General features: G+C 41.1%; 1 protein-coding gene across 4 annotated transcripts in view; it reads left to right on the top strand.

The window, feature by feature from the left end:
• The window catches only part of LOC140740020 (E3 SUMO-protein ligase PIAS4-like), a 129,944-nt gene that overhangs the window by 67,750 nt on the left and 40,952 nt on the right, over positions 1-21,242 (top strand). For all 4 annotated transcript variants that reach the window (XR_012101779.1, XR_012101780.1, XR_012101781.1 and 1 more), the window contains exons 4-5: positions 11,821-11,902; positions 12,451-12,492. Coding sequence is in view for 1 of the 4 variants with exons in the window: in XM_073068807.1 (XP_072924908.1) it covers positions 11,821-11,902; positions 12,451-12,492 (124 nt within the window). In the remaining 3 variants the exon portion in view is untranslated. The remainder of the gene's footprint in view (positions 1-11,820; positions 11,903-12,450; positions 12,493-21,242) is intronic.

Genomic DNA, 21,242 nt, shown 5'->3' with positions numbered 1-21,242 from the left:
TTTTCCTCTAAGAACAAGGGTGCCACAGTTCCAATGACCCAGATCTGAGAGAAATTATTTTCATGTTGTCTTTGATTTAAAATGGTTTCTCCCTTATTTTAAGCAGTGATCCCTAGTTGTAGATTTTCCCACAGGAGGAAGCATACATTCCACGCCCACCATGTTAAGACTCCCTTTAATTCTCATCAAGGTACATATACATTGAATCCCTCTCACTTATCTAAACTCCGTCAAACGTAAGATAACCTGTATTGGTCTATTTAATCTTCCCTAATTATCACTTGCAATAACACCATTCATTAAATAAGGAGGTCAATAGTATGAACAATACAGGGCTCCCTTCGGATATGAATGACCTAATTTGCAGAAATATGATTATGCAAATTCTCCCATACATTTTAAAGCTTTTTTCAGACTGGTGATAGTAGAAAGCTTCATGTCATTCATTTGTTGCTGTCTGTCGTTTCCAACAATGACAGAAAACCTGTGAGGGAGAGATTTTAAAGTGGAAAAGCTATTGTATTGGGGCAGTACCACTCTGGACCTTAGAAATCCAGGTCCAGTGGTACGAACAGGCATCACAATTCCTGTAATTCCAGGTATTCCTTGGTTGCAGTGGATGACCATGGTGTTTTCTATCCCTGTCATGCCCTTTGCTTTCCATGGAGCGTTGCAGTACCTTCCTGGCCGTTAAATTTCACTGTAGATTTTATCCACCTAGTCTGCCAGAGCTGACTTCGCATGCTAGGGCAGGCATATCCATATCTCATTGGGGTATGAGGCTGCCAGTGTCGTGGTTTCTCGTGCCCCACAAACGACCAGGAGACGCAGAAGATTCTTCAAGAAGGGTTAAACTTTAATTTGCAAATCAAAGCTGAGACAGTCATTGAGATAGTCGCTGATTGCCCACCGATCCTTGTACATAGCATTTTTTATAGCAATCTCCTGGTTTAGTTGCATTAGCATATCCAATCGGTCTACAGTTGCGTATCACAAGTACATCCGCCACTATTGTTTCTACCCATTGACTTAATCATGTTCTAGTCTACATCTCTTAGCGACCTCTCATTAACACTCCATTATCTTCTACATTCTTAAGATTTCATTCTCCTACTAAATTGGATATATGCATAGCAAATAGCAAGCTCAAAGCTGACTACATAATCTACATCTCTTAGCTAGCTAGCCTCTCATTAACACACCATTGTCTTCTACATTCTTAAGATTTCATTCTCCTACTAAATTGGATACATGCATAGCACATAGCAAGCTCAAAGCTGACTACATAGTTTTGGTTACGCAGCAAACAACGCAACTTTTATACTCCAATATATCCCCCCTAAGAAAGAAGACTAAGCCCAAAAGCCCCAATAAACTCAAGCACTTATTCCCAAATCTCGGGTTAAACTATAATTTTCTGCGCCAAGACCTCAAAGTATTCTCTCCCTGTTACCCTGGGCCGCTGAGCCAAAAACCTGTCCCTTTGTACCTGAGACAGGGAAAAAAAACTCAGAAGCCCTTACAATCTACTCCCACACTGTCGTTTTGCTCTTGTTCATCCTGCAGGTGTTGTAGGCTATAACAATACATCTTCGGTGCTGCTTTCTCCACTAAGCTTGCTTCAGTAATTGCCACGAGCATCGGAAATTGTTTGGTTGCAGCACGCACTATTTATGTCCTCCGTGCGCCAGCTTCTCTAACAGAGTTATAGTGTCCTGTTTGTCTGTTCTGCCAACGTTGCCCTACCTTGCATTTCAACCAGGTCCTCTATCATGGGTTCCAGCTCTAGGCTTACCTGGGGTGCAATAATAACTGATGTACACCCAGACGCTTTCCTGGCTGCTTTGCTTTTCCTGTGCCTGTCTCCTGTGTTAGAACCGCTGTGACATAACCCTCCTGTTGGTTGGATGCATACAAATGAAAAACCTTCTCGTAGTTAGGCAAAGCTAATGCTGGTGCTGACTGCAATTCCTGCTTAATAGTATTGAAAGCTATCTCCACCTCTCCATTCCACTGTAAGCCGTTCTTCAAATTTGTATGTCCTGCTTCTTTCATTATCTTTCTCAAAGGTGCCACAATCTCAGCATATTCTCCTATCCAATCTGAGCTGTACCCTGCCATTCCCAAAAACGTCATCATCTGCCCTACAGTCTGGGGTTTTGGGGCCTTAGTTATTGCCTCAATCTGATCTGGTGCTATCGCCTTCACTCCCTTGGATATTACCCTGCCTAAGTATTCCACTTGCTGCGTGCAAAATTGCAGTTTCTTTTTGGATACTTTATGTCCTCCGCGCGCTAGTTTCTCTAACAGAGTTATAGTGTCCTGCTCACACTGTTCCTTACTGTGGGAGCAAATCAACAGGTCATCCACATACTGTAACAATGTACTTTCCAATGGCATGCCCTCTAGGTCTGCCTTCAACACCTGATTAAAAACATGTGGTGTATGTTTAAACCCTTGCGGCATTCTGGTATAGGTATACTGAGCACCTCTGTAAGTAAATGCAAACAGATACTGACACTGGTCGGCCAGAGGAATGCTGAAGAAAGCCGAACACAAATCAATCACTGAAAAGTAACCCGCTTCTGGTGGAACATTAGTCAAAAGCGTGTGTGGGTTGGGGACTACCGCTGGCCAGTCCTCTACCACATCATTTACCGCTCGCAAATCATGCACCAATCTCCACTTAGATTTATCTGCTTTTAAGACCGGCAGCAACGGGGTATTGCATGGACTGTTTGTTCTTTTAAGCACTCCTATTTCAAGCAACCCCTGCACTGTCGATACTATTCCCTCTTCTGCTTCTGGTCTTAGAGGGTATTGTGGTCTCCTGGGTGGAATTGCTCCTTTTTTCAGCCTTATTTCCACCGGACTAGCTGTTTTTATTTTCCCTACGTCCGTGTCATGCTGTGACCACAGAATAGATGGCAACTCATCTAACCTTCTATCTTTCTGCTGGCTTCTTTCCTTTCCCAGCAATGGCATGTGTGGTTGGGGAGTTATTTTGACCTCTCTCACTGTCCCTACCATATCTACACTTACCATTATTTTAATGCAATTGTTGTCTTCTGATATCCACACCTCTGGGGTGATCTTCCTCCACACTGTTATGGTTTCAGCACTCTTAACTAAGGGTCCTAAGTCTTTAGACTGATATCCCTTGGTTACCAACAACGTTACGTGGGGCGCAGCGTCCGGTATCCTGTACCATTTTTCTAAAAAGGTGTTCCACTTAACTTCTAAAGCTGCCCCTTGCTTTCCAATTATCACAGCCTCCCTTTTCAGGTGCTGTTGGGTACATGCCTCCAGGTGCCATCTCTCCTCTAATTCCCTGTTCTGAGTCTCGTCAAAAATCACTGTACAATGTAGCTCAGATTTGGGCATTACAGCCCTGGGTAATATAGCCTGCACGCCCTTTTTCCATTTTTCCCAGGTTTCCTGAATCTGATCTGCGATGTCTCCTATCCAAAAGACATTAGCTTTCTTGTCTTCTCGCACTATCAATTGAGCCCCTGCTATTTCCACACTCAGCCCATTTCTGGTGCATTCTAATTTTAATTCCAGTTTCAATAAGGCATCTCTGCCTAACAAATTAATCAGAGTTCCTTTAAATACTAGCACCGACAAAACAATTCCTTTATTTCCCATTCTCAACTGCACTGTGTCAACTGTGTTTTCCCCGAGAACCCTACCGTCTTAATAAACTTTCCTGACATGGGAAGGTGAAGGGCATACTGTGGCTGTACACAAGTGTACGTGGCTCCAGTATCTGTCATCATTGGTGTCAGTTGCCCTTCTAACATAACCTGAACAATGGGTTCCTCGTCTGCCTCCCTTGTTATCATTGGGTAATGTCCCTTCCCACTCGAGTTCTCGGGGCACCCCTAATACCTCGCATAGGGGTTCACAGGTCCGCTTGGGCCTGTGGGGGCTGGCCCTTAGCTAAACTTTAGTTCCTTTCTTATCGGTTCCTGCTGGTGTGTGACAGGCCATGGTATAAACGGACAATCTCTTCTCATGTGACCTGGCTGATTACATCCCCAGCACAATCTCTCTACCTCTCTTTCCCTGTGTTTCCTCACTGGTCCCCTTTGCCCATAGCTCCTCTGTCCCCCTCCTTGGGACTTGCAGTTTTGTCTGGGCTGTTTGAATTTAGTCTGTTCCTGAAAGGGCATTTGTGGGAATGCTCCTCCAAAGACATTGATTATTGGCATGGGGTTTTCCGGCCCTTGTCTTACAGTATGATCGGTTCCTCCATATAGCGGTGCTTCATCCTGTTCGATGGCTGTACTCGGACCGATGGTTGCTGGCAGCATCTTTTTGCTTTTCTCTTTTTCCTTTTTGAGTTCTTCGAGCTGCATTTGTATTAACTTTCTTTGCACCTCTTCCTGCTGCTCAGCCAACCTTCGTTTGTCTTTCCGGTATTTCTCAACCGCATGGACTACGTGGTCTCTAAATTCTTGTGGGGTCATTGACGTTAGCCCAACCACTTCCTCCAGTTTGGATTTTACTTGTGGAGGCATTGCATCCAAAATGCTATGTCGGAACAGTGTGGTGATAAATAAGCTATTTTCCACCTCTTGCTCAGTCTCCAGTCTCCACCTTTTCAACTGGTTTTCTACGTAGGCTGCTGGGTTTTCAGTGTCTCCCAGTGGATCCCCCTTTAAGGCTTTGGGGTCCAGTTTGGGTGGATAAAGCTTCCTGAGGGCCTGCCATATCCTCTGCTTCACTCTGTCAAACCCGTCTCCATCAGTTCTCGGGTCGTTCGAGTTTACTATGCCAGCCATTTCCATTAGTTCGTTAAATTTGGAGGTTCCCATCAACCTTATCAATAGTGCCTTCAAATCTCCCATAGCCAATAATCGTCCCGCCGTTTCTTCTTCAAAGGCTCTAATCCATTTCCCTGCTCCTTCATGTAGATTGGGCAGAGTGTTTTTCAGCCCTTCTAGGTCCTGGGATCCCCAAGGGATGTACTGCACTTGTCCTGATCCTTTAACTAACAACGGCATCATTCTTCCTCCTTCTTCCCACCTGCCCTGGCTCTCCTCCTCGCCTGACTCCCCATCTGTCTCAGGGTACGTTTTTACTGCCTCCCACACAAATTTCTCCGGGGTCCTCTTCTTCCCTCGGTCTCCCTGTGGAGTCCTTCCTTTCTGTCCTGATTCAATACTTGGTTGGCCCCTGGAGTATTTTTCGCATCTCCTCTGGCAATCCCCTCTCAGTAACTTATCTAGCTCTCTCTCTACTTCCGCAAGTCGCTTCCCTACCACCTCCTTCTGCTCTTCTAGGCTTCTGCCTCGTACCTCTTCCCCACAGATTCTTGCATCCTCTCTCTCTCCACTTAACTCTTGCTCCTCCAATGAGTCACCTTCTCTTTCTTCCTGTCCGTGTCTGTACACCTGTGGCAGGGACTCCTCATGATCCTTACTCGTGCTTGATTCCCTTCTCTCTTGTGTTTCTCCAAGGCTCTCATATCCTGTCTTTTTTCCACTTCCTCTTGAATGCCTCATCTCTTCCTGCCCTGATGAGCCACTTTCTTTTCTAGTCTGTTTATTTCTATGGTACAACCAATACTCCTCATACTCCTTTTCCTCTCTCAAGTATTTCATCCGTTCAATCTCTTCTTTCATTTCTCTCTTTGCCTGTTCCACCTTTATCCTTTCTGCCTGTATCTCCTTCCATATTGCCACTTTTTCCTTCTCGTATTGTCTTTTTTCCTCCTCATTATCCCAAACTTGTACTTCTCCCTGCATGTTTACTGTTCCCGTCAGCAGGGGGCACTGCTTAGGGGTTCCTTCTTCATTATAGGGAGGGGGCTTTTTTGTTTCTTTCACATCCAGGTACGGAGCTGAAGCCAGCTTCTCACTGTACCTTCCTCTCTCGCTAACAGGCTGTTTCTCCAGCACCTTAGTGTCTTCCTCGCTTGTAATCAATATTCTACCTGTCCTCCTCAGGCTTTCTCCCTCCGTTCTGAAGAGTTTTAGCACTTCCATTTCTCATTCTCTTTTTTGCCCTCTTTTCTTAGATTTATCTTTTGGTTTGTAATTTTTAATTAGTGCCTCCATTTCTTCGCACAAGCTTACATCAAACGTTCCTTCTCTTGGCCATTTTGTGACCAGGTTTTTGGTTCTTTTTTCCCATTTTTCTGAAGTTTTTGTGATCTCATATTTATTTACCGGGATTTTTTGCTCAGAATCTCTACTGCCGTTCCTTTGCCTGTCATGTTCTCTCTTTTTAAGGTATTTCAGAGATTCACAGTTCGTTTACTCGATAATATTATTTACTCTAATTCTATGCCTAGTCTATCGTCTATCTACCAGTGCTTTAAACAATATATTGGACTGTCCTTGTTTCCTATTCTGTTCTGCCTGTACAGACCTCTATTCAGAGCGATATCCACAGAACTTTCTCTTTGCACCTCGTCTATTCAGACCCTTATCTCTTAAGGCGGTATCCACGAGGATTTTCTCTATTTTTCCTTTCCCTGCCCGTTCAGACCTTCGTTTCATACAAAGCGGTATCCACAGGGACTTACCAACACCACGTGGAATTTTTCTTCACTTAACTTCTTATTAGCTTATTTGTACTTACCCTCACTGCAGTGTTCTTGATCAATCCTCTGAACCTCCTGTTAACCCCCAATTCTGCCAGATTCTTTGGACCAGAGAGACCCTTCGGCAGTGGTTCCACATTTCTGAGACTCCAAGACCTCCCCAAAACCAACAGAATTCTTAGTCCAAATTGTCACAAAAAGCGCTTACCTTTTGTTTGGGTGCACCCTTAATTCTGTTAGCCTTGTGGGGGTCCCTCGAGGACTGGGAAGCGTCCCCAATCTGCCGTTTCCTTTCCGTGGGTCTCTTTCCGGTCCTGTCACGGTCGCCAATTTTGTCGTGGTTTCTCGTGCCCCACAAACGACCAGGAGACGCAGAAGATTCTTCAAGAAGGGTTAAACTTTAATTTGCAAATCAAAGCTGAGACAGTCATTGAGCTAGTCGCTGATTGCCCACCGATCCTTGTACATAGCATTTTTTATAGCAATCTCCTGGTTTAGTTGCATTAGGATATCCAATCGGTCTACAGTTGCGTATGACAAGCACATCCGCCACTATTGTTTCTACCCATTGACTTAATCATGTTCTAGTCTACATCTCTTAGCGACCTCTCATTAACACTCCATTATCTTCTACATTCTTAAGATTTCATTCTCCTACTAAATTGGATACATGAATAGCAAATAGCAAGCTCAAAGCTGACTACATAGTTTTGGTTACACAGCAAACAATGCAACTTTTATACTCCAATACCAGCTACGCTCAGGTGGTATAGCCCACCTGTAAAAGCATGTATCAGGGTGTGGCCACTGTTGCATGCAAACAGCTCCTTGGAGCCACCAGTGAGAGCTGAGTGTCCAGTGAGGACCAAAGGTGAGTTAGCTACCCTGGAATGAGGATAACAAGGCCCTTCACCAGAGGTGTTATCCCACCCTATATGCTCCAGTTACTCATTGATGATGGATATAAGATATGTTTCATTAGCTTAATCATGAGTAGTTATGAAGAGTAGTCAGTGAAGTGAATGGCTTAACGGCGAGTGTATGTGGAGTGCTATGATTTACAGTTCTATGGAAACAGATTTTGCTGACACAGAGAATTTGGCTTATGGATGGTTCTCAGGAGTTGAATCGTTGCAGAATTCTGGGGCTGCCTGTTCTCATGTGGTCTAATCAATGTTCTTTATCTCTGAGGTAAACCCTTCTGTGTTTGATTCTTTTAGCAATAACCCATACATTGTTCAACTTCTCTAATTACTTGCTGTATACTAGACATCTGTCAATCATGCAGAGGATTTTTGAGATCCTAGAGCAACCTCAAGCAGTGCAATCACATACCATTTAGATAAGATTTTTTTAGCAAAGATGGGCAGTCTCTCATTTTTGCACATCATGATCTTTGTTCCCTTAATTATCCTATTGCTATCATTTGTTGTCACTTGTCTTCTTGCCGTCTTCACAGTTTGGTTTCCTTTTACTATGACACAAATTAGATAGATGACTTTATCCCATTTAAATACATTGATTGTAAAAAGTTGACGCCCTAAAACATAAACTGAGGGATGCCATTTGTTACGTCTTGCCAATCAGAAAGGGTCCATCCATGCTGTTACCTTCTGCACCGTGAGCTTTCATTTTCTACAATAATTGTTGATGCTGAACTTTATCAAATACTGAATAGTACAGAAACAGATAGTCCTTTATCACAGCACATCTTACTCGTTAAGATTATAGTAGTTTGGTCAAATAAGCTGATAAATTTTAAATTGGAGTTTGATGTTCTGCTTCTTTTGCCAAATATCTTAAGCTCTTATCTGGTAAATTAATCTAGCCTAGCAGATTAAAGTATTTCTCCAAATTAGGTTCCTTGACTTGTCCTGCTAGAATTTTATTGACCTCGTCCTTTCATAGAGAAGTTTTGGTAGAGTTTCTGATGTAAATATACTAAATGTGAACAAGGTTTGCACACATAGTGCCCATAAAAAGTATTCCCCCCCCTCGAAAAATTCATGTTTTCTTGTTTTACAACATTGAATCAGAGTGGATTTTGACTGATCAACAGAAAAAAGACTCATGTCAGTGTGAAAATATATCTCTACAAAGTGATCTAAATTGATTACAGATGTTGAACACAAAATAATTGATTGCATAAGTATTCATACCCCTTTAATATAACACACCAAATCATCACTGGTGCAGTCAAATGGTTTTAGAAGTCACAATTAATTATATGGAGATCTGTATTTGGAGACCTCTGTACAATCAAAGTGTTTCAATTAATTGTAGTAAAAGTACACCTGTACCGGGGAGGATCCGACTGCTAATGAGTCAGTGTCCTGGCAAAAGCTACATCACAAAGACAAAGGAACAATCCAAGCAACTCCTTGAAAAGCGCAAGTCAGGAGATGGATACAAGAACATTTCCAAGTCATTGAATATCCCTTGGAGTACAGTTAAGTCAATCATCAAGAAATGGAAAGAATATGGCACAGCTGTAAATCTGGCTGGAGTCCTCAAAAACTCTGTGACTGTGCAAGAAAAGGACTAGCAAGGGTGGCCACCAAGAGACCTATGACAACTCTAGGGGATTTACAAGCTTCAGTGGCTGAGATGGGAGAGACTACTCATACAACAACTGTTGCCTGGGTGCTTCACCAGTCGTAGCTTTTTGGGAGAATGGAAAAAGAAAGCCACTGTTTTTTTAAAAAAAACAATCTCAGCTAGAGTTTGCCAGGAAGCATGTGGTAGACTCTGAAGTCAGCTGGAAGAAGGTTCCGTGGTCTGATGAAACCAAACTTCAGCTTTTCGGCCATCAGACAAAAAACTGTTTGGTGAAACACCTCACATCATCAAAAACACACCATCCCTACCGAGAAGCATGGTGGTAGTGGCTGAAGCGTGGTGGTGGCTGCATCATGCTGTGAGGATGTTTCACTGCAACAGGTCCTGGGAGGCTTGCGAAGGTGGAGGGTAAAATGAATGCAGCAAAATACAGGGAAATCCTGGAGGAAAACCTGATGCAGTCTGCAAGAGAACTGCAACTTGGGAGAAGATTTGTTTTCCAGCAAGACTATGACCCCAAGCATAAAGCCAAAGCTATGCAAGAATGGCTTAAAAACAACAAAGTTAATGTCCTGGAGTGACCAAGTCAAGGGTCCAAACCTCAACCCAACTGAGAATTTGTGGCTGGACTTGATAAGGGCTGTTCACTCACGATCCCCATGTAATCTGACAGAACTTGAGCAATTTTATAAAGAAGAATAGGGAAAAATTGGAGTGTCCAGATGTGCAAAGCTGTTAAAGACCTATTCACACAGACTGAAGGTTGTAATTGCTGCCAAAGGTACATCTACTGAATACTGACTGGGGGGGGGGGGGGGGTGAATATGTAAGCAATCAATTATTTTGTTTTATATTTGCAATTAATTTAGATCACTTTATAGATCTGTTTTCACTTTGACATGAAAGTGTCTTTTTCTGTTGATCAGTGTCAAAAAAAGCAAAATTAAATCCACTGTGATTCAATGTTGTAAAACAATAAAACTTGAAAGCTTCCAAGGACAGTGAATACTTTTTATAGGCATTATTTCTGTAAGTTGAGCTGTGCTGATTTAAAGGCATATTGAGCCCTTGTGTATAAATGGATCTGAGCCAGTTCCAGAGTGACAAGCCTGCACTTGCTTGAATTTTACACCATTTATGTATTTTGAGTTACATAATAAAGTGCTGCTCAATTCGTAAATCTGTTGATCTCAGTGAGGTACATCAACTTGAATACATTTGCTAGCATATCCTATGAATTCCCAAAAGTCTTTCATCTTATAAGTGACAAGTCAAGAGTGTAATGGACTATAAGAATAGTTTAATGCAGCTACTCTCCAGTGATCCACAGGCTAATGGCACTACTGAAGAGTGCATTAACTTTGTTAGTAACATTTTTTGGCATTGTACCATACATGAATTTACTTCTATTAAGAAAAAATTATTTTAACTTTAATTCATTTGTACATTTAAGCAAAATGCCTTATTTAATGCATTCACCAGTATGGCTGATTTCAATAATTAAGTTTTTTGAAATAGTTTAGTTCTAATTGTAATAATTTTTGATGGCCTGTTTGAAAAATATTGTTTTAACTCCCTGTGTAGTTTGTTGTAGGATATCTGAAATAGCATGAGCATCCTCATAAAATCAGATTTCTAAGATGATTGTTCAGATCTAGATCAACTTTATTGTGGTGACAAGTTTCTAGCCCTTGACTTCTCTAGTGTTTTTCAGTTGTCAGGATAACCAAATACTTCAAATTTAGTGTTACCTATGTTAAAATACAGTAAATCTGATATTTGGGAAAGAAAATATCTTTGAGAGCAACAGTATCACTTGCGTGATATTAAGCTAAAATACTTTAAATATATTTTTGCCATTCACAAAGATAATCTTGAAAGCTTGAAAACAAGTTCTTCTCTCTGGAGATATTGGCTGAACAGCTGTTCACCCTTTATAAATTACTTTATCCTTTTAGTTACAATTTTGACTTTGCCAGATTTTCCATGAATTGGATATAGTTTTCAACCTCTCAGTCTGAAAGGAAATGTGAGAATGATTTTGTTGCAAGTTTACATTTTTAAGTCAGACTGGTAGTTTTATGACAAATTGCTGTGAATCAAAACCAGGTTGGAAATGGACTTTAAATTATACTTTTGAGTTGCTAATTAAAAATAATGAAGTTGTCGCATAAATATTTTGAGGAAAAATAATGAAGTTGTGGCATAAATATTTTGAGGTCTGTGGATCTTTGGACTTCTCTCCCTCAAAGAGAAATGGAAGCAGTCCTGATGGAATAGTAAAAATGCTGACATCAGGGGTAGAATTTGCATATGTGATATTATTGTTCCCTGCATTTTATCATAGAAAGAATAGCTGGTATATTCACTTTATTTATACATAATCAAAGATAAGCATTTTTGCAAGCAATTACCCAAAAAAGCCCTGAAACATGAAACTTTTTTTAAGAAAAGAGGATAATTTGACTGTTTTGTTCTTCTGTTATAGTAAATCAAACCTAATAAACTATTACTTGGTTAATATGTAATTATTTCTTGGATAAAAAGGGAAATTAGCATTTTGATAAATTTAAGAACTAGAATTTACTCTTGATTAAGAATGTATATACAAAAGAAGGGTATATAATTCCATTCAGGAATGCTCAATTTCTTTTCAGCTTTGATTGCAGTGTGAAATAATTTAATTATTGGCATTTTTTTGTCTTAAGTCCCAACCAGCATTGAGAGGATTCAATCAAATGAGTTTCGTTTTGCATTAACTGAAAAGCAAAGAGAGCAGATTATTGCTGGGTAAGTTTCTAGATTTGTATATTTTTTCAAAATGGCTCTTGTTACAAATGACTGTTAAATTTTCAGAAAATGATTATCTCTCTTTGGCAATATGTGTGTGTGTGTCTTCCCTAACTTCAGGTGTATTCTTCTGTACTAACAAATTTGAATATTGTCAAAAAATAACTTCATTTGTCCTGAAGTATAACCAGCATTTCTGTCACATCTGTGAGAAAATAGTGAACTGGGAATGTGCAGCTGTTGCCAATTTTTTTTTTAAAGTATTGCTTTGCCTTCATCTTAACTGGTTTAATGCAGCTATGTTCAAGGTCATTGTCTCCAATTTATAGCAGGCATGAGAAAGCTATGACAGTTGTCTGCTGATTATCACGGGTTGAATCTAATGAGCTCATGAATGATATAGGTTTGGTGACCTGGTCTTCCCATTTTGTACACATTTTACTTCTTAGATATGAACTGTGATGTAGAAATATTTATTCTGTGAACATATGTGTAATTTCTAAATTTTGGCTTGCTGAAAAACATTAAATATATTTTATTTTCTCCAGGTGCTCTAAAACTGGTGTGCAGACAGTTCAAGTTCAGTTAAGGTAAGCAGTACACAGTTTACAGAACAATATAGTTTGGAATTGTGAGTAGATATGAAATATTTTAAAAGTAACCATAGGCACAGTAGCTATTGTTGTTCTTGCTTTGTAAATGCACACAGCATCTTAATGAGCTACTGGTACCTCAACAATTGGAACGATAGATCTCCAGCATATATTTTAATTTACTGAATATGACTTCTATATGCAAAGAACCTATCTAAAATATTTTGAATTTTAGAGTAGCTTTGGGATTTAATATCCCACTTGGTGGCGCAATAATATCAGCACCAGACTCCGGAGCGAAGGTTCCCGAGTTCGAATCCAAGTCGAGATGAGCGTCGAGCTAGCAACTCAGCCTCGTAAAAACAAGAATAGTTTGCTATGGAAACATCATCAAAAGACAGTGCCCTGATAACTCCACTGCCGAGTTAAGGGCTATTCTTCTTCTTTTTGGGCTTTAATATTAAGGTAGAAGGAGCAACAGATATTTCAGCGAGTCAGACAACATCTGTGGAAAGTAACAGATTTGGCATTTTAGGTTGTTTTCCTTTATTTAGAACTCATGAACCCAAAATATTAAATGTGTTTCTCCTTCCACAGATGCTGCCTGCTTCTGAGCATTTCCAGCACTTCCCTGTTTAAATTTAAGATTTACAGCATTTGCAACATTTTTTAGTTACATTCTAATGTAGGAATAAAGGGATTTGATAATGAGGAACTGTTCTGTCATCCAGTTTTGTTCTTGGCCAAGATGATTGAGAAATTAAATGATTGCCATTTTTCAGATTCCAGAAACTAGGTAATGTAAAGTATGATGAACTGTTTACCCATTGTCCAGAGAACTGAGGGATTTTTGAATAGAGAGAATTCAAAATTAATCTACAGAATTATTTCAGTAAGTGGTCAGTCTTTGGAGTATTATTCAATGACAGCAGTAGAAAGAACAATTAATTTTAATTCATATGAGTTATTAGTCTTGGAAATGTTTGGTTAAATGGAGAAGTAAAATATGGTGGGTAGAGCACGTAACTTCTACTCCTGTTTTTGCTGTTTTCCTTAGCCAGTAAAATACATATTTTTAAAAATAAAACATCTCAAGATCTGCATTTATATCCCTCTCACCTCAAAAACCATCTCCCAGTTACACATACATTTGCTCCCAGTGCATGGCTTCAAGATTTACAAGCCTAAATACGTCTTCTCTACTTTGAGTGATTGTGGACCAGGAATTTGCAAGAGTGCATAGGAATTGCATTTTATTTCAGAGGCTTGTAGTATATCTTGAACTGTTTCCTCTGTCCAACTGATAACCCCTTTGCATCACAGGTTAGTGTCTCAGTGGATAGAAATTTGGTTAATTGCAAAGGGTTCATAACCTTTTTTTCTTGCAACTCTTTTGAATTACTTTGGCTACAATCTGTAAATTTCCTAACAACGAACTTCTGAATTATGTCAATGATCTTCAGATCTCACAATTGATGAAGGAACATAGATCAGTCAGGCGCAATGCCTTTTAAGGGTTGGAATACCATGGTTGGAAGCGTGGCAGGAGAAGAGGAATCCAAGCCATGCTGAAACACAGAGGGAGGAGGCTTCCTCTACCCAGCATCTTGTTGCCAAATGTGCAGTCGCTTGATCTGTAGGCAGGACTTCTGTATTGGAGGCAGATCTCAATTGTTTGCAGTATCGAGACTTGGTTATCTGCAGACGCTGGATGCAGCAGAAGAATTTACAATTTTCAGAATGGATCAAACTGCATATTTTGGTAAAGCAAAGGGAGGTGGCATTTGTTTTATGGTCAATTCTCGTTGGTGCTCGGAAGTGGCAATTATGTCAAACTGATTTTTCCCCTGACTTGGAACACCAAATGCAGACCAGTCTACTTGCCTCAAGAGTTCTCACTTGAGATCCTGACTGCCTGTTATATACCACTAGTGGCCAGATATAAGCAAGAACTCGTGACTCTGCATGTTGACGTCTAGATAAGGAACAGCCTATCCCATTTCATATTATAGTTGGAGACTTCAACCACACCTGTTTGAAGAAAACCCTGCCAATTATCACCAACATATAACCTGCAGCACCAGAAGTTGCAACACACTAGACTACTGCTACACTACAATAAGGAATGCTTATTGTTCCTTGCCTAGGGTACACTTTCGTAAATCAGACCACTTGGCTGTCCTACTACTACCTGAATACAGACATAGCCTAAAAAGTAAGGCTACAGAAATTAAAACAACTCAGAGGTGTTCACGTGAGGCAGAGGAACATTTACAGGATTGCTTTGAGTCACGGACTGGGCTGTGTTCAAGCATTCATCTGTGGATCTGAATGACTATACTAACACAGTTGTAAATCAAAATCAGGGTTATTGTCACTGGCATGTGTAAAATTTGTGAACTTAGCAGTAGCAGTACAATGCAATAAGTGATAATATAGAAAGAAAAAATAAGTAAATCAATTACCATAAGTGAGTGAGTGTGTGTGTGTGTATATATATATATATAAAAATTTAAAAATAGTGCAAAACAAAAATAATATACATTAAAAGATTTGAGGTACTTTTCATGGTTTCAATGTCCATTTAGGAATCATATGGTAGAGGGGAAGTATCTATTCCTGGATTACTGTGTGTGCACCTTCAGGCTAGATGAGTGTGTCCCCATGAAATTGTTCAGAGTCTTCCCCATTCAGAAGCCCTAGATGAGCTATGAAATCCAAAATTTGCCAAGGACCAGATTGGAGGCATTCAAGTCTGGAGATCAAGAATGCTGCAAGATGTGCTGATATGATCTTGGAAAGCTGTTTCATGGGCGAAGTGGAGATACTGCAACAAATTTGAATTAACATAGGATGTTCGACAGTTCTGACAGGGTTTGAACGCTATAACCTCCTTCAAAGTTAAATCAAGCGACATGGGGACAGCAGGGCTTGCTTTCAAATGCCCTCAATGCCTTCTATACTTGCTTTGACCATCAGAACATGAAGGAACCATCATGAACCCCCACATCTCCTGATGACCCTTTGATCTCAGTATCTGAAGCTTATGTGTGGGCTGCCTTCAGGAGGATGACTCCAAGGAAAGCTTCCAGCCCAGAAGGGGTACCTAGCTGTGTACTAAGGACCTGTGTTGACCAACTGGCTGTTGTGTTCACTGATATTTACAACCTCTCACCTTGGTAGTGTGTGGTACCTGCCTGCTTGAAGCAGGCTTCAATATAACCAAGAAGAGCGTGGTAACCTGTTTCAATGACTACGCCCAGTTGCACTTACATCCACAGAGATAAAGTGTTTTGAGAGGCTGGTGATGAAACATATCAGCTTTTGTGTGAGAGATGACTTGTAGCTGCTTCAGTTTGCCTACCAGAGCAACAGGTCTACAGCAGATGCCATCCCATTCACACAACCCTGGAACATCTGGACAACAAAGATACATGCATCAGGATGCCCTTTACAGCTTAACATTTAATACACAATTCCTTCAAAACTAATCGGTGAACTCCCAAGACCTGGCCCTCAGTACCTCCTTGTGCATTTGGATTTTGGATTTCCTCACTTGCAGACCCCAGCCAGTTCAGATTGGCAAAATCTCCTCCACAATCTCCAACAGCACAGGTGCACCATAAGGCTGTGTGCTTAGCCCCCTTTTCTACTTAGTTTCAATCTATGATTGTAGCTAAGCACAGCATATTCAAGTTTGCTGATGAGACCACTGTTTGGGCCACGTTAAGGTTGGTGATGAATCAGCATATGAGAGGGAAGTTGAACATTTGACTGAGTGGTGTCAGAATAACAATGTCAGCAAGACCAAGGAAGTGATTATAGACTTCAGAGAGGGAAACCAGAAATCCATGAGTCAGTCTTCATCAAAGGTTTAGAGGTGGAGAGGGTCAGAACTTTAAATTCCAAAGTGTTACTATCTCAAAGCACCCATCCTGTACCCATCATAGAAATTAATTGCAAAGAAAGCATGACAGCACCTCTACTTCCTTAGGAGTCTGTGGAGATTCAGCATGACGACAAAAACTTTGGCAAACCTTTGTAGATGTGGAGTGTATTGACTGACTGCATCATGGCCTGGTATGGGTACACCAATGCCTTTAAAGGGAAAATCCTACAAAAGATAATAGATTAAGCTTAGTACTTCATGGGTAAAACCCTGCCATCTAAGTTTGAGTACTTCTAAGTGGCACACTGTCGTAGGAAAGCAGCATCCATCATCAAAGGTCCTCACCATCCAGGTCGTGCCGCTGCTGCCATCAGGTAGAAGGTACAAGAGCCTCAGGACTCACGCCACTAGGTTCAAGAACTACTGATAGTTGCTACCCTCAACCATCAGGCTCTTGAACAAAAGGAGATAACTGCATTCATCTGTATGAGATGCCCCCACAACCAGTGATCTCATTTTAATGACGCTTTATCTTGTTATTTCATGTTCTCATTATTTATTGCTATTTATTTATGTTTGCATTTGTATAGTTTGTTGTCTTCTACACTCTGCTTGATCTTTCATTGATCCTGTTATAGTTATTATTCTATAGATTTGCTGAGTATGCCCTCAGAAAAAAGAATCTCAGAGTTGTATGTGGTGACATATGTTCTCTGATAAAAATTTACTTTGAACTTTAAACTTCAAGTTGAAAGATTTTGCAGTGACAGTATATATGGTAATATTCCAATGCCTTGAGGTACCTGGTATAAGTAACATCACTGTGACTGTGAAGCATATAGAGTAGTGCTCACCAACCTTTTTAAGCCCAAGATCCCCTACCTCGGCCCTAGTAAAAGGCAAGATCAACCCCACATCAATTAGTTACATGCATGTGCACCAGGGCAGAAAAGACCGGAAGTAAAACCCCGCAACCCGGAAGTAGAAATAATATATAAACACCGTGGGTACCCACACTTTTTTTTGCACCACGGACCGGTTTAATATTGATAATATTCTTGTGGACCGGCTGACGGGGGCGGGGTGGGGGGGGTGTTAAACATGACCGAAATACAGTGATACTCGAAGCAGGTTCCTTATGAAGAGTCTATTCTAGTTTTCGTGGCTCTCGGCTTCTGTCCCACTTGCTCAAATTTTTTCCGCTGAGTAAACTCAGCAGGTTCATCTTTAAGTGCTGGGTACTTGGACTCAGGGTACTGAAGCAGTTTTGAGACATTGCCTCATTAGACAGCCTCCGGGCCCAAACTCAGCCTCCCGCCCGCCTGCCGCCAGACGCCTTGGCCAGGTGCAGCTGGTAGTGGGTGGGGTGAGAGGACAAGTTCAGGGATGGAGGTCCCCGTACTGGGGCCGCGGCAGTCGCAGTCCAGAGAGCACGGCCGACCGAGCGAGGAGTGTAACAGGGAGTGGGCCCGCCCGCCCCCCTTGTAGGATCTATCAGCTGACAAATGTTTGTTTCAGTAGATCGCAGCGCGGTAGCTGCTCTGATACTTATGAAACACTGAGTCCCAATTAGGTCGTCTGCAAATATTTTAGCACCGGATTCCCCACGAACATTGGTGTGCTAAACAGGTTTAGAGGCAGCGCTGCAGGCCAGTAGCAACGGCACTTCCGCCAGCCGCCCGAGGCCAACCGGTGATCCCTGGCGTGAGGTATCGCTGCGTTTGGTCGCCTGATGACTTTGCGTGGGTTCAAGTTCAAAAGTGGGCTGACAGGGAATGAGGAAAAGTGCAGCTGACTCATTTCGTTTCCTCGTGGCCCGGTGGTTGGAGACCAGTGAATTACACTGTGTAGTGCAGGAGAGCTATACGCATGCACACTGGACAGAAAGAACGGAACTAAAACCCCGCAACCCGGAAACAATCTCTCAACAGTATTTGTGTATTTATTTTTCATTTTTTTTGGGATCAACTGGGAAAGTCTCAAAGATCGACTAGTCGATCACGATTGATGGGTTGGCGACCACTAATATAGAGGGTCCAGCGATCCTGCTGCCTAGTATACCATAAGTTTTATGCCAGATCTAAGGTCTTGAACTTCAATTATAATTGAGGACGATGGCAGGAATATTAATCTACAGCTGCTGCAGTCAGACTAATTTATCTTCTTGAAGATTGCATTTATGACTGAAGTCCTACATATTCTACTGTTTTTTTCATGAGTCCTTGTTATTTAGTTAGGATAGGGTCTTGACTTGTTGCCGTGAGATTGAAATGGTTTGATCTGGGATGGTGTTAAGGGTGCTCATGTCAAAAACCGAGTTATAGATAAGAAGGTATTTGAAGTATTCATTCTGGCAGGCATTGACTCCATCTCTGCCATGTTGACTCAAGGATGTTTGGGATCTGGATGGCCTGAAGAGTACTGAAGAGACCACTCACTCATGGCTATCAGCAAGTTGTGATTTTCTCTATCCATTATCTGTTCTTTACATCACACAAGACATCTGCCTTCAGGTGCCTACTGGACTGCTTGTACTTTGAAGCTTCCAATCAGGAAAGCTCAACATTTACTGATAATTAGCTCTTTGATTGTTGAATGATTCTTATCAAACTTGTCATGGTTGCTCTTGATGGAAACAAATATGTCTTTGTAGGATGATTATGGTGAAACAGGGTAGCCCATAAGATGTGGGCACTCTGGCTCCTGTTAAAGCTGGGAGATGACAGGTCACCTGTGAGGCACTAACTGATAAGAAATACACTTCTGTGTATTGGGGTTGACGTTGACCTTCTAGCAGTAGCTCTTCTGTTGCTGATGATGTTTTAAGCCAAGCTGATGGAGATACTCGAGTGGGTTTGGTGATGGACAATCCAGTAGTTTTCATTATCTGCCTTGGCAAAGGCAATGCGGTCATGTTAACAGCCCCTGACCGAAATTATGATTTAGTCTATCAGCTGCCTGATCTCAGACTAAAAGTGTTGCTGTTATGCCTTGTAATTATCCTTCCACTAAAACAAAATAATTGTTATGATCTCTCTGAATTTTTCCTCAAACATGTTGGAAAATGTAAAATAAAATTTTAAATAGAAGTCGTAGTTGCTGAAAATCAAAAATAATACCAGAAGGACACAAAGTCAGGGACCTCCTGAGTGGTGATAAATCACTGCCTATATAAAAGCAGACAGCTCATCTCACAGTGGATATAACTTTTGGCATTCCTACTGGCATGTTAAAAGCAAGTGGATGAAACTAGTTATGATCTCTTGATATTTATTGTTTTATTAGAATGGAGTTTAATCAAAAGTGTAATTACAGAAAAACAAACATTCTGCAGATGCTGTAAATCTGAAACAAAAACAAAACTGCTGGAAATACTCTGAAGGAGGCATCTGTAAAGAGAGAATTAACATCTTGGGTCAATGGGAGGTCATCTGTTTCTCTCTCCAGAGATATTGCCTAATTCACTGAATATTTCCAGCAGTTTCTGTTTTCATGCATTATAAGAACCATATAACAATTACAGCACAGAAACAGGCCATCTCGGCTCTTCTAGTCCGTGCCGAACGCTTACTCTCACCTAGTCCCACCGACCTGCACTCAGCCCATAGCCCTCCATTCCTTTCCTGTCCATATACCTATCCAATTTTACTTTAAATGACAATATCGAACCTGCCTCTACCACTTCTACTGGAAGCTCGTTCCACACAGCTACCACTCTCTGAGTAAAGAAGTTCCCCCTTGTGTTACCCCTGAACTTTTGCCCCCTTACTCTCAATTCATGTCCTCTTGTTTAATTCTTCTGTACTCTCAATGGAAAAAGCCTATCCACGTCAACTCTATCTATCCCCCTCATAATTTTAAATACCTCTATCAAGTCCCCCCTCAACCTTCTACGCTCCAATAAAGACCTAACTTGTTCAACCTTTCTCAGTATTTTAGGTGCTGAAACCCAGGTAACATTCCAGTAAATCTCCTCTGACCAGAACTGTACACTGTAAATTTGGCCTTACCAATGCCTTGTACAATTTTTACATTACATCCCAACTCCTATACTCAGTGCTCTGATTTATAAAGGCCAGCATACCAAAAGCTTTCTTCACCACCCTATCCACATGAAATTCCACCTTCAGGGAACTGTGCACTATTATTCCTAGATCACTCTGTTCTGCTGCATTCCTCAATGCCCTACCATTTACCATGTATGTCCTATTTTGATTATTCCTACCAAAATGTAGCACCTCACACTTATCAGCATTAAACTCCATCTGCCATCGTTCAGCCCACTCTTCTAACTGGCCTAAATCTCTCTGCAAACTTTGAAAACCTACTTCATCATCCACAATGCCACCTACCTTAGTATCATCTGCATACTTACTAATCCAATTTACTATCCCATCATCCAGATCATTAATGTATATGACAAACAACATTGGACCCAGTACAGATCCCTGAGGCACACCACTAGTCACCGACCTCCAACCTGACGAACAGTTATCCACCTCCCATCCAGCCACCGTTGAATCCATTTTACTACAATATTAATACCTAACGATTGAACCTTCCTTACTAACCTTCCGTGTGGAACCTTGTCAAAGGCCTTACTGAAGTCCAAATAGACAACATCCACTGCTTTAGTCAACTTTCCTTGTAACCTCTTCAAAAAATTCAATAAGATTTGTCAAACATGACCTTGCACGCACAAATCCATGTTGACTGTTCCTAATCAGACCCTGTCTATCCAGATAATTATATATACCATCTCTAAGAATACTTTTCATTAATTTACCCACCACTGATGTCAAACTGACAGGCCTATAATTGCTAGGTTTACTCTTAGAACCCTTTTCTAAACAATGGA

The sequence above is a fragment of the Hemitrygon akajei genome, chromosome 16 (genome assembly GCF_048418815.1).
Source record: "Hemitrygon akajei chromosome 16, sHemAka1.3, whole genome shotgun sequence".
Taxonomy (NCBI): Eukaryota; Metazoa; Chordata; class Chondrichthyes; order Myliobatiformes; family Dasyatidae; genus Hemitrygon; species Hemitrygon akajei.
This window is presented reverse-complemented; position numbering and strand designations above follow the sequence as displayed.